Below are 14,737 nucleotides of genomic sequence, written 5' to 3'. Positions count from 1 at the left end.
GTGCTGAACAGATTCCCAGCCACAAACTGTTTTAGCCATGGTTGGATGTTTCATTGTAGAGCAGGGATTCTGATATAATAGATGCATATAATAGCTCACAATGAAAGAGGGTACCAAATTTAAAACCAGGTCCATCCATGATTCACATTGAAGCAACAATACACTGCAGTCTAGCAGCAGATGATTTCACAGAACTTAAAATACAGAGCAGTTATACCATATTAATAAAATGGTAATATAAAACTGATTTAACCTCTCAATCACCAGGATCTGTACATACTCTTAGGTTAGGATTAAACCGTTGCACTTTTATCCAGAGGAATAATAATAAAAAAAAATGCTGTGCTGGGCATACTGCAGAGCAATGTGCTGCTGAACCCCAGGGCTCGATGACATTGACCAGAGAAACTAAATACAGGAAAGGATTACAGCAAAAACCCAGCACAACTTTAACTTTTCTCTCTTTATCACAAGGGCAAATGAAAAAGGCCATCAGCAACCATTCAAAGGGATATAGCATACAAATTCCAATTACATTTCCCTGATGCAGAATTGACGTAATGCGGCACAACGATTATACTACATTTGCATAGGAAAGCATGCACCGACCACGCAATGAATGATTTATAGTCAACAGAAATGCAGACTTTGTACAATGCCATTCATCAAAATTAATCTGCATTTCTCACTAAGCTTTCAATTAGTGAACTTCAAAAGGACGGCAGAATTATCAAATATGGCATTATCTCCAATTTGCTTTTCTTATGAACAGTAGTCGAAACATAAGTATTAATAGGGAAAGACATTGGATACACATTATTTTGTTCCAGAACAAAGGGTTTAAATGTTCAAATAAATAATCCTGTGTCATCCCAGCATATGTACAAACTACTTCCTTTCCATTGCTGATATCAGCACTAAATCCAGAATACCTATAGTTTGGCATTCCCTGAGACTTGTGATCTAAAAGTCAAGGACTTTCTTCTTACAGGGATACAAGTCATGACTTATTCTCTATGACCTCTCCATGTGAGAGGCTCCTTTCTTAGCACTTTCCTAATCCTAATGTTAACCAATCTCATTTTATTAGTGGATTTACAGTTAGGTCCATAAATATTTGGGCAGAGACAACTTTTTTCTAATTTTGGTTTTGTACATTACAACAATGAATTTTAAATGAAACAACTCTGATGCAGTTGAACTGCAGACTTTTAGCTTTAATCCAGTGGGTTGAACTAAAAGATTGCATAAAAATGTGAGGAAATAAAGCCTTTTTTTAACACAATCACTTCATTTCAGGGGCTCAAAAGTAATTGGACAATTGACTCAAAGGCTATTTAATGGGCAGGTGTGGGCAATTCCTTCATTATGTCATTATCAGTGGAGCAGATAAAAGCCCTGGAGTTGATTTGAGGGGGGGGAGTGCCTGTATGTAGAAGTCATGCAGTCAATGGAGCTCTTAATGCAGGTGAAACATGCCATCCTTAAAAAACAGTAAAAAAAACATCCGAGAAATTGCTACAATATTAAGAGTGTCAAAATCTACAGTTTGGTACATCCTGAGAAAGAAAGAAAGCACTGGTGAACTCAGCAAAAAAGACCTGGACGTCCACGGAAGACAACAGTGGTGGTTGATCGCAGAATAATGGTGGAGACAAACCTCTTTACAACAGCCAAACAAGAGAAGAACACTCTCCAGGAGGTAGGCGTATCGATATCCAAGAGGGTGCATTGCAAGGTGCAAGCCACTCATAAGCTTCAAGAATAGAAAGGCTTGACTGGACTTTGCTAGAAAACATCTAAAAAAGCCAGCACAGTTCTGGAAAAACATTCTTTAGACCAGGGCCAGAACTAGGGGTAGGCTGAAGAGGCAAGTGCCTAGGGCGCAAAGGTAAAGGGTCGCCAGGCACGTACCTCTTCTGATGCCTCCCCCTAGTTCAGACCATTGCGCCCAGATGATGTTGCTGCAGTTCCTCCCAAATGCGAGTGTGCGCGCAAATGCGAACTTGCACTTCCTCTGCGTTTGCACTAGTGCTTGCGCTCTTTTGCGCATGCGCTAACAGTGGGGGGCAACGTAGTTGGCCGGGTTGCCTGGGGAGCCTGGCCGACTTGGCACGGCACTGCTTTGGACAGATGAAACCAAGATCAACCTCTACCAGAATGATGGCAAGAAAAAAGTAAGGAGGAGGAACAGCTCATGATCCAAAGCATACCACATCATGTATAAAACATGGCAGAGGCAGTGTAATGGCTTGGGCGTGCATGGCTGCCAGTGGCACTGGGACACTGACACTAGTGTTTATCGATGACGTGACACAGGACAGAAGCAGCCAAATGAATTCTGAGGTCTTCAGAGACATACTGTCTGCTCAAATCCAGCTAAATGCAGTCAAACTGATTGGGAGGAGTTTCATAAAACGGATGGACAATGAGCCAAAACATACAGCCAAAGCAACCCAGGAGTTTATTAAAGCAAAGAAGTGGAATATTCTTGATTGGCCAGGTCAGTAACCTGATCTGAACCCAATTGAGCATGCATTTCACTAAGACTAAACTTCGGACAGAAAGGCCCACAAACAAACAGCAACTAAAAGCCGCTGCAGTAAAGGCCTGGCAGAGCATTAAAATGGAGGAAAACCTAGAATCTGGTGATGTCCATGAGTTCAAGACGTCAGGCTGTCAGTGCCAACAAAGGGTTTTCAACCAAGTATTAGAAATGAACATTTTATTTTCAGTTTTTTAATTTGTCCAATTACTTTTGAGCCCCTGAAATGAAGTTATTGTGATGAAAAAAGGCTTTAGTTCCTCACATTTTTATGCAATCTTTTTGTTCAACCCACTGAATTAAAGCTGAAAGTCTGCAGTTCAACTGCATCTGATTGTTTCATTTAAAATTCATGTAATGTACAGAACGAAAATTAGAAAAAAGTTGTCTCTGCCCAAATATTTATGGACCTAACTGTAGTTAAATAAAATGTACAATCCACTACACTGGTGGCACATATATCAGTAAACAAAATACAATGCATGGGACTCTCACATTCCTCTGATCTACACAAGCTAAGGCAGATGGAGTATATGCATGAGATTTATAGGAGGATGATCACAGAACAAATACTGAAGGTATAAATAAGATAGATTGTAAGTGTTTTAGGAACAACACATTATTTACAGTAGATTATTCTGCATGGACAGGGATTTTGTCAGTTCAACTCGACAGATCGGCATGCAAAAAATGCACACAAGGCCTAATGCAGTTTGTCAATGCAATTTGTCAAGCAACATCATGCAACACAGACAAACTAGTATTTCTTTGATTTTTATTACTTATACAGTACCAAACAACAAAAGCAAGTAAGGATGGCAGTCTGCAAACTGTCAAAGAACCAGTCATTTATACATCTGTTTACCTAACAATCCACTGTTGAAACACTGAAAACCATTTCACGCCTACCATGCTGGTACTTGGAGTCTTGCCTTGTAGCCTAGGCAGGCATAAGGCTAGTTAGTCAACTTAAGTGCAAGCTCCTAGCAAGCTATGGAAACCAGAAGTAATTTTCATAGACCTAAGGCCCCAAATTGAAAAATAATATATTTAAAGGCTAAGTAAATACAATGCAAGTCAAGCTAATGAAATAAGACAGGAAATCAAAGAAGGTTAATACTAGCAAAACTGGATAATCAATGTTTGAATTCATTTAATTAAGTACTATTAAAGACTAAATCTATATCCAAATAGACTTGTACCATATACCAAGGGAATAAAACCCCCCATCAAAGAAATCTATTTGACCCCCCAGCCAGCTTCAGAGATTTCTTTGTATGACACCATTGTTTTAATATGGAACAGCCTGCACAAAAATATTATGGCACATTGTATTGGTATATGGTATTTAGTATAATCAACCCACTACATAGAAAAAGTTGACAACTTCTGTCCATGAGAATTTAATAGAGAAAGACAGAATGGAACGGAAACAATAAACCAGAAAGCAGTGCTTTCTGGGACCAGAATAAGAGTGAGTTTATGGAAGCCTACTGATTGTGTGCTGCATGTAAGACCTGAGCAGGGAGGTTTTAATCTTTTTGGCTCCTCAGCTTGGTGGTATAATTATTAATCAAGAGCTTTGGAAGGGAGCCCTGCGAGAATTGGTAGTTCCCAATTTAAGAGATTGTACCTTCACAAAGAAAAGTGTTTCAATGGAACATACACCTGGGGGGTTACTTATTAAGGTCCGAATGCTAAAAAGTCAAAAAATTCTATTTTTTTTTTTTTTAATATAAAATACGAATTTTTAGTGGGAAAAAACTTGAATTTTTAGAGATTTATTATACCCCGATGCTGCAAAAAGTCTCAATCCAAAAATACTCTATCTTCAACCTGTCAAGGTCCTGTAGAAGTCAATGCCAGAGGTCCTATTTGTAATTTGAAGATATTATTGTCTGCCTTGGTTTCGTACGATAATCAGAACATATTGGGATTTCCCTACGATTTCACGGAAAATTATAACTTTTCGTGCGTTGAATGCGATTTTTTCACACGACAATTCGAAAAAGTTGTGGTTTTCATGGGACAATCTGAAAAAGTCCAGTTTTTTCCCAATCTGATTTATTGATAAATAAGGGCAAATCATGGATTCTTGTTTTGTCAGACTTTTTTATTTAAATAATCCGAAAAAATTCAGATTTTGAGAAATAACCCCCCAAGTGTTCACCCTCAATATTTCAAGGGACTGCACTAAATGCAACGGTCCTGTAAGTGTAGATCAAGTTCTGTTGACATGAGGTTTTAAGATGTAAGAATCTGCCTCTCTCTGTCCTAGTTGTAAACCCTACAATTAACAATAGCATAACCACTTCTATTAGTAGAAAATGAGGACAGCTATTAATAGGACATGCAATTCACTGTACATTCCAATTCAGTCATAGGCATAAAAGGGCAATTGCACTCAAATCTACCTCCCTCTGGAGCAGAGATGGTCGTCTTGCACTCTGACAAAAGGATAATAAAGGATGTAAGATAAAACAGAACTGATGTGATGTACTTTGGTGCAAAATGTGATTGTAATAATGTATTAGTCGTGTATTAATTACCAGAAGTTTCAGAATTACAAGAAATATATACAAGACAGAAGAATTACTGACATCCAAAAAAGTATTCTGTAAGGTTAAATTGCATTGCACGAGTGTAGAAAGGGCTTGTATAAATTAGTTCAACAGTGTCAATAGTTACTTACATGTGTCAATGAGGGTCCGTCAGTGCTAGTGCTTGCTGGTGGCTCCTTCCTCGCCTCTGGAGCGGTTTCTGGTACTCGCACTCTGACGTAGTTAATAAAGTGGCGCATGTTGCACAGTAGGTTACTTCCAGGAAACCAGCTATCGTGGCAACGATCTGGCCCGGCAAAATTCTGAAATGTTCAATGCCATTAGTTAGGGTTCTATGTTATATAAATTATTCCAAAAAACGGCCAGATGCTTAAGTCATTTGGTGATTTATGGTAATTAAGAGTTAGCATAGATTTCAACAAAGACTAGAACATTGAAATATTTACTCATGCATGTTATAGCAGAAACAATACTTTTAAATGACAAGGGTGCTGTTCTCTATTATATAAACATGTGCTTTGTTCCCTATGGGTTTCAAAACAGAAAAGAGGCAGATATAAATTTTACCTCCTCATAAGGTTCATCCTCAGGACAATTTTCCAGCCCAAGTTCTATAAGATACAAAACCATACAAAGAACATGTTCCGACATATTCTGATGATCCATCAGAATCTATAGGAAAATTGAAAACAAATATATAAATACAAGATAGTAGGTCCCATACGTGTTAAGTATTTAACATATTTGCAAGAATTAGTGAATAACTACAGTACCCAAAACATAATGAAATTAATATGAATTATATCATGTTAACTGATAATGCATTGTGAACACGCTGGCACTGAAATCATTTTACCTTATAAAGCAGTGTAAACAGCACAATGTGTAATGTTTTGCAGTGCAGTAGTCTCATAAGGCCTTTATAGCTGTGGTGCAGAGGGCTCCTTTTCTTGTAAGGCGGCCAAGGGTTTCCAGAAAACCTCCCAGTCTGCTTTAAACTGGCAATAAAAAGAAAAAAGATGCTTAGAATACAGAAAATAAAACTCTACATTTCTATCATTTGCTTTATTTTACAGACAATATATAGGACAATTTATAGAAATTCCTAGTCTTAGCCATTTTTAAACTGGTCTTCATATTTTATTTGTTATAGTTTTCAAATTATTTGCCTTCCCTTTCTAGGGGTCACTGCCCCGGCAGCAAAACAACTATTGCTCTGTAATTTTATTGATACTTTTTATTGCTCATATTTCTATTCAGGCCCTCTGCTATTATTTTTCCAATCTCTCAATAAAGGCACAGTCTGGTTACTAAGGTAACACAGACCCTAGAAACCGAATAGCTGCCAAACTACAGAGCGCCTGAATAAAAGGCTATGTAAAAAAAAAACCATCACAAATAAATAGATGAACAGTTATCACCTCGGAATATCACTGCATCATGTCTACATTATACTAAACCTTAACTGAAAGGTGAACTAAAAGAAAAAAAATTCATTTAAAAACATATAAAAAACCTTTAAGAATAAAAGCTAACAAAGCAGCATCCCACAAAAGATATTTTACCCCTGATATGCAAAATTTACTGTGCACATCAAAGCCTTTTACCTGCCCTTGTGCATTTAGCCCTACTGAGCTAAGAAACTAAATGCCCTTAAAGGGCAACCAAAGACTGTCAAAGGGATTAGGAGACAAATAATGTACCGATACAAGCCCACATGTACAGAAGTTCTAGGACAAAGAAGAACCTTGTCTCTGAAATTATTCCCTGGCGCTCACCATTTTAGTGATCTTAGTCATGCCTTTCCCTAGTGTCCGTACCGCACATGCTCTTGGTTGCTGTAGGAGTGTACTAGGAATGCTGAAGAGGTTATCAGCGCACTCTATTCATAGCTGTGACGTACATGTACAATGTACATGATTCCTAGCCTTATCCTCCATGGATATTTAAAGAAATCTAACAAAATACAAGACCATGGATTGTAAAGTCTGAGGCAGGGACCTGCTTCTTTTTGTCTCTTAAAGGAGAGCTAAACCCTAAAAATTAATAAGGCGAAAAATGCAAATTTATATAATGAATTTATTGCACCGGCCTAAAGTTTCAGCTTTTCAACAGCAGCAATGATCCAGGACTTCAAACTTGTCACAGGGGGTCACCATCTTGGAAAGTGTCTGCGACACTCACATGCTCAGTGGGCTCTGAGCAGCTGTTGAGAAGCTAAGCTTAGGGGCCGTTGCAAATTATCAAGCAGAAAATAAGGTTGGCCTGTAATATAAGGTAAAGTTGTTGTACTGTGTTAGCCAGTAAAAATGTTACAGGGCAACCCTTTTGAAATAAAAAATAACAACGTGGTATAAAGGTGATACCTTTATTGACTAACTAATATAATCATAGCAAGCTTTCAGAACATTTTAGTTCCTTTTTCAAACTGATAACAATGAAGTTTGTGGTGTTCTCTTGTATATATATATCCAACATTGAGCTCATAGGTCAAATGACCAACAAAAGAAATATCAATCTGCATGTAAGGTGTCAAAGTCATTTACGAGGGGATCTGCAAGAGACAAGCAGATAAGGTACAAGATAGGGTGGGTCAAAGAGTCTGAATATAAATTAAGGTGGCCATAGACGCACAGATAATATCATACAAAATGAATTTCTGTACGATATTCGGTGTGTGTATGGTGGGAAAAGAGCCGACCGATATCGGCAGAAGAGTTGAATATCAGTCTGCTCGTCAATCGGCTGGACGGAAAATTTTGATCGGGTACCTTTGAAGGCACCCAAAATTGGCCATTGTTAGTGCTGAATCGTCGGATACAGGTAACATTCTATTGTCTCTACCTGTATATCTGCCGATTCAGCTCTACACATGTGTATTGAAATAACAATCTTTCTTGGAAAGATCTTTTCCAAGAAAGATCATAATTGTTACATCTATGGCCACCTTTAGGGCTGAATTACTTGGAGTGTGGAATAAAAGGAATTCCATATGATCTCTTAGTACAGATCCACAAATGTTTGTATTTCTGACCTGGTGCAGGCCTTTCTTAGTCCTCATAATTAGCCATAAATCCAAGGTCCAGGTTTAGTGCCTTCTCCAAAGAATTGAAAGTTTCATGTAATAAAAACTGATACTAAAGGGCTGATTATTAAATTCTGATTCTAGTGGCAATGGTTTCTGTGCTGCCATGTAGTAATTATCTGTATTAATTACTAATCAGCCTTATATTGTGACTTTTATATTCTGTGAGTACTGTATATTGTGAGTAGGTCCCTAACTCAGTAAGTGACAACAGAACAGAGCATGTGCAGTGAATCAGCAGAAAAGAAGATGGGGAGCTACTGGGTCATCTCCAGAGGCACAGATCTTCCCTGCTAAAGGGCTGTGGTTGCCTTGGGCAGGTACAAAAGCCCAAAACATAATGTAAAACATTTCTAGCCTACATATTTGGTTAAGTTTTAGTTATCCTTTAAGGGGCAGTATACCCCCTCCTCTTTTTTATTTTTTTTGTGTTCAATCGTGCTTTTGCTTTAATGAAAAAAACTATTCAATAGATATTTTCTAATGATAGGTAAAAAGTATGTTCAATTCTTGCCCTATTCACTGCACCAATGACGAAAAAGAATCTATTTACAAATAAAGCACTGTGTATACAATTAGAGTTATATAAATAGAAACAAACATGCTAGTGTCAGCTCACAGAGCTTGACATTTAAAGCCTCATTTGTGTCTAGGACACCCTGGGGTAGGGCAATGTAAGCTTTCCCCTACTAAAATAATAGTAAAAAAACATTGACCTCACTCTACATTCTGATGCATTATGCCACTTGCCTGTTTTGCTTCCAGGCATGTACACTGACTACCTCACAAGCATTCATGGAAGTGACAAGCATCATCACAACATGACAAAGATCTTACATTTGCATCCTTATCTGATACCATAAATAGGTTCTCTTACAACTGGTGCAACAAATCTGTCACAGAGTTTTATATCACAACAGAATATTTGGGGTTTTACGGGTAACACTCCCTTGCTTCATAATATCATCCACAAAAAATGGGTTAAAGGAATGAATCTGTTTAACTTCTACAGGAAAATATATTTTCTTCTGGAAAGGACAAGGTTACTTTCAGCCTCTTTTTAGTAGGACTTCAGGGAAATGCAGTATCCAATTAGCAAATAAATTGCTCCGGAATAAAGGTTAAGCAATATTTGCTCACGCTGGAAGGCAATGCATCATTCATTCTGACGGCTCATTCCAAAAAACACTCTAAGACGAATAGAAATGAAAACCAGGACGTCAGCGAAGTCGCCCAAAAAATAGGAGGAACAAAAAAAAAAGCATTTTGTGCCTCTAACAAATGCCCTTTTCTGGTGGTTTGCAAAATAATAATCATATGAAAGATGCATAATAATGCTTGTGTGTGTCCTTAATAGCAGTGGGAATAAAACGCTCTGCAGGAATAAATGAGAACCAGTTGCAGGCAGTAGGTTCTGCATACCTGTTTATAAGGAAAATGTATGATGAGCTAAGCTGGTAAAATGAGAAATATATGTGATTAGGAGATGCACATTGTACAAAACCTAATAACTGTTTATGCCCAGATTACTTGTACCTCAGTATCTAGCTACTGTTAGATTAAAATTACTCTCTCCTTATAAAGATTTAATGTTGTTTAAGGTAATGTCATACTGCGATATGCACAGGCAAATTCAATCTTAACCATCTATAGGCTGCACAAAGAGGGCAATAAACTATGTTTATTTGTACAGAGCCCGTGTACAAGTGCCCATGAACAGTAAAGTCTTTTATCTGGCCAGCCCCATGAAGGGAGTTTGTTCATTACTTGTGCATGAACACCATGCATCTCCACCACAAAGACTATGAACAACAACGCAGGTAGTGAAAAATAGAAAAAAAAACTTTTTTTCATGCCTTTAAGTATAATGTACTGTTACCCTTCACTGGTACAAACTGCAGTTTTGGTTCAGAGGTTCATATAGTTAATTTAATTATAGTCATGGGGCAGCTATTCAAACAAGGCTATAAGGGTAAGTGCACCCGGGTCTTTTGTCGTCTGTGCTGGGTGAGATTTAGGGCAATGGCCAACGAGAGATTTGTCGCAACAAATCTCCCGAAATGCCCCTCCATGCAAATAATTGAAATTGCTGGTGTTATGACCAACATATCGCTAAATCGCCTGATGTTTGAAACTTCGAGTGAATTAGCGATATGTTGGTGATACCACCAGAGATTTCAATTATATGCAATGGAGGGGCATTTCGGGAGATTTGTCGCCCGCAGTCACTTTTGGGTGACAAATATCCCCGTCGTCCACTGCCCTAAGTGTGGACAACACTGTTGTTGTTTACAAGCTTTTCTAGACTTAAGGTATGAAGATCCCAATTATGGAAAGATACATTATTTAGTACAGTATGTCCATGAGGACACAAGATTACTTATTGCAAAGACAATTTTATTCATATGTTACATTCTTTTGATGACAAGCAGGGAACCATTTACCTTTTGCATCTGTCAGTATTTGTATGGAATCTGAATGTATGATCTATACAAACTTCATAAAGGAGACTGTACCAAGGCAAGTATGTTTGTGAATAGCATACACTAACAGATGCAATTGTGTTCTTTGCATAGCACTTTGCAATAGTTAATGAGGCCATATATCTTATCACCCTAAGGAAACTGTTATATAGCAATTAATAGAGACTACACAATACATACGTTATTGGCTATATGCAACTTTAGACAAGTTTGATTTTCAGTATACTTACAACGCTGTGTATCTGTCCATGGCAGACTGTACATCTCTCCTGTAAACTGTCCTCAGAATCACCATTACAGGGTCAAATTCCTGATCCCAGATGTCACCTTATAATTGTAAAAAAAAGTTTTCAAAACTTGTTATTTTTTTATCAGCCAGTGAGTAAGGTTTAAGGCTTTTTCTATACATAATGAATTATAACCAATTTAATTTTAAGGCAAGTGACTTTTAAGAAGGTGGCAGGGTAGCTGAAACAATTTAAGAATGAATGAATCAGAGAGGGCCTCAAAAGTAAGATAAGAATTGAAAAAAACAAAATAAAAAGCATAATTATTGAAGCCTCAGTCCATAAGTTTGGCTCAGGCTGGAATTAGGGAGAATAGGTAATAAGAATCAGAATAGGTAATCATTCAAAAAGCATGTGAAATAAATAATGAAAACCAAAGAAAAAGCTACTTAGAATTGTTCATTTAAAGGTTAATTGCCCCTTTAAATAATGGATCAGTAACGTGAAAAAAATGACTGTATGTACTGTTAACCTGTTAAAAATAAGCTGCCGTGTAGCCTTTTTTAATCTAAAAAAGACACAGGTTATATAGCACTTATCTGATAAACTCTGTAGAATACAATGGGATTATTTTCCTGTGTAAGAACTAAACCTACTGTGTTTTACAGAGCCTGTTAACTCTAGGGTAACATGTGCCATTTATTTCGATGGTTGCCCCCACGGCTACACTGTAGCGGATTCCTGAACTGTAGTAGCGTTTCTGAAGCAACCAGCAGCACAACAGCACATGAAATTTTATTACTCTAAAACACTTTCATATTTTTTTAATGTAACAGTTCCTTGAAAGTATGGTTATCAACATAAGAAACATTATATAAAGTAGTAAAAATAAAACACAATCTTTTTATATGCATAAATGTAATGAAAATATATGCACAAAACAAATGGAACTGCAAAAATGGGTACTTTGTAGTGACAGCACACATTTTAAGTGTCAAGGAAGAAGGGGCAAATTGTTAGACACCCCCACCCCCAGTGATTATAATCACTAACATCAGACCTTGGGCCATTGTGGGTACTATTGTAGGGTGCAAGATCAACTTGACTCCAGTACCTGTAATCTATGCTGCAGCTCTGGGTGGTATCCATGTACAATAGAGCAAAATCTGGAAATTAAAAAGCAACTTTTCTGCTCAATTTTACATGTGCACAAGCCAGAGCAGCAGCGAGGACTGCAGAGACTGGAAGTAAGATGGCATCATGGCACTCCCTACAATAGTACCCCAAGTATGTGCAGTTTTCGATGAACACCAGTCTGGAGACTCCAGAGGAATTGACAGAATGTGAGAGGAAAGTGAAATACCTGGAGGACACCTACACAAGCATGGGAAGGACATACAAACACTTACAGATAGCACCCTGGATGGAATGGAACCTGAACAGAATATTATATTATATGTATATTAATTTAATGTCCTTATAAAGAAATATATGTAAAAGGGATATAGTGTAAGATTACATTTTATTAGACATTTGTTAATGTTAATATGCAGTATCACTCATCTTCATTTGCACAATATAGTTCTTTTACATCCACTTGAAAATCTACTCTTTAGAATTCTTGGAAAATCTCAGAGAAAAAAAGCAAAAAACAGCCAACCTGCTTATTGGTTCCACACTACAGAACTGGCATTTAGCTAGCTTTCAGGCAGCGCTCAATGAGTCGTTTCATGAATCTGGAGCTAAACCTGGAATTTCTAACCTAAAGAAACTATTTTCAAAGAGGCACAGCATAGACTTACAGCTCCACCTAGAGGACCAACAGCTATACATAGTCTTGTTCTCACAACGGAATTGCACATTGTTCAGAAGAAACCTGATCACACTACATTCATATGTTTATACATATATACAGATATCATCAACATCCTGATAATCAGATGGGTCACTGTATGAACAAATCTACAGCCCTTCCCCATACACTGTGACTGTACTGACTACATTCTTTCTTCATGGTAGGCATATTTGGGGGTAGTTTATGTCAATTTATTTTACTTACCCTTTGGCGTATACATTCCTTGTTGCATTGAGCCTCCAGGCTCAAACACAGGTGCCTTAAAGTCAGCAACTGCAGACAGCACGGATTCAAAGCTGCAAGTCCCTGGCATTATACCACTTTTAGGGTTTGGGCTTTCTGGAATGTGATAGGTCAGTCAAGGAAACTAGTAGATACCATACTGTGCTTAAGCACACCATCCACTCACTAGAGTCCTGTGCAGAACCAATTTCTAAGACCTGGACCCGACCCGAAACTGCAACCCACTGTCCTCAACCCAAATATTTACCCCACTATGATACGCTACCCGACCCGGACCCGCCTTAAGTTCAACCCGACCCGCAACCCGCTGACCACCTTCAAACAGTTAGTGATGTTGCTGCAAACTGGACAGAAACAAGTTGTGTAAAATTTTAAAAGGACTAAAATATAGACAATATAACTTAAGATAAGGAATTTAGATGAGACCCATAACTCAACCCGCATCTATACCCACACCTGAAAAACCTACCTTCAGTTCGCAGGGTACCCGCTTTTTTTGCGGGTAACCCGCTGGTACCTGACCTGCTGCAGGACTCTACCACTCACTGCTCCTTCTGCTATGCATACCGGTTCAAGTGGACAACCATCAGTAGGAGGAAAATGGATTACTGCATCACAAAAGGTCTGCTGTGTAATATGTAAGTTTTGAAAAAGACCCAATGCCAATACACTTTAGGGCTATGGCATACACACTGCGACTTAGGTATCTTATCTGCTGTGGTTGGTACTTAGATCCTTGTTTCTGTTTTCAAGCTGAAAATAGCATGAACATTTCCAGTTCTGGAAATTAGCAGTACAGGATTGTACTGCTTATTGATGTAGGAAGCATGCATAGTTGGCAAAATGTCCAAAATTACTCTTTATTTCACACAGGCCTTATCATTCACCTTTCTGCATTTAAAGGGAATTTGCTATGATTTCCCATTTTGCACTTCCTAGTTGTCAATGCCCTTGTCACATTCCCCGTTCCTGCTCCCCATCTAATTGTATAACCAATGTATGGGCATTTGCATCAGGTCCACAATTCTAGCACATAAACAAGATTTTGGCAAGTGTTCACAAAAAGGCTGCTGCCTGCTTGCTGTGATATGTGTACATGTAATATGTGTAATTCCTGAGACTGAAGGAAAATAAATTTAAAGCATTTATATAGTGTAAGTAAAGTTTATTTTGCTTGACAAACCCTATACAAAAGAATTTGGAATTATTTTATAGGGTGGCTGATCCCTTTTAATATCCTAACAGGTAAGAATTACTAAAGGCTGAACCAAAAGCTTAAACATAAAAAATTCAAAGCACACAAAAGGATATAAGGTCAAGGAGCGAGCTGTGCGTGCGGTCATTCATACAGAGCTGGGCTATCATCTCTGCACGGAGAATCTCATCATCCGACATTCCTGAGAAAATTAAAGAGCAAATGTTAATCCATTTAAAGGGGTGGTTCACCTTTAAGGTAACTTTTATTATGTTATAGAACGGACAGTTCTAAGCAACTTCTCAATTGGGTTTCATTGTTTATTATTTATAGTTTTATAATTATTTGCCTTTTTCTTCAGACTATTTGCATCTTTCAAATGGGCATCGCTGACTCCCCTTCTAAAAAACAAATGCTCTGTAAGGCTACAAATGTATTGTTATTGCTAATTTTTATTACTGATCCTTCTGCTATTCCTATTCCAGTCTCTTATTCAAATCAATGCATGGTTGCTACGGTAATTTGGACCCTGGTTATCAGATT

At 37.9% G+C, this 14,737-nt stretch overlaps 1 protein-coding gene across 4 annotated transcripts in view; it reads right to left on the bottom strand.

The window, feature by feature from the left end:
• The window catches only part of ubr3.L (ubiquitin protein ligase E3 component n-recognin 3 L homeolog), a 109,816-nt gene that overhangs the window by 53,108 nt on the left and 41,971 nt on the right, over window positions 1-14,737 (bottom strand). For 2 of the 4 annotated variants that reach the window (XM_041577157.1, XM_041577158.1), the window contains exons 17-23: window positions 14,311-14,396; window positions 12,961-13,102; window positions 10,905-11,001; window positions 5,963-6,104; window positions 5,674-5,778; window positions 5,238-5,408; window positions 4,960-4,992 (exon numbers count right to left, since the gene is read on the bottom strand). In XM_041577157.1, the coding sequence (XP_041433091.1) occupies window positions 4,960-4,992; window positions 5,238-5,408; window positions 5,674-5,778; window positions 5,963-6,104; window positions 10,905-11,001; window positions 12,961-13,102; window positions 14,311-14,396 (776 nt within the window). The remainder of the gene's footprint in view (window positions 1-4,959; window positions 4,993-5,237; window positions 5,409-5,673; window positions 5,779-5,962; window positions 6,105-10,904; window positions 11,002-12,960; window positions 13,103-14,310; window positions 14,397-14,737) is intronic. The other 2 variants (XM_041577159.1, XM_041577160.1) reach the window with 1 other exon arrangement.

Source organism: Xenopus laevis, chromosome 9_10L, assembly GCF_017654675.1.
Source record: "Xenopus laevis strain J_2021 chromosome 9_10L, Xenopus_laevis_v10.1, whole genome shotgun sequence".
NCBI classification, from domain to species: Eukaryota; Metazoa; Chordata; class Amphibia; order Anura; family Pipidae; genus Xenopus; species Xenopus laevis.
This window is presented reverse-complemented; position numbering and strand designations above follow the sequence as displayed.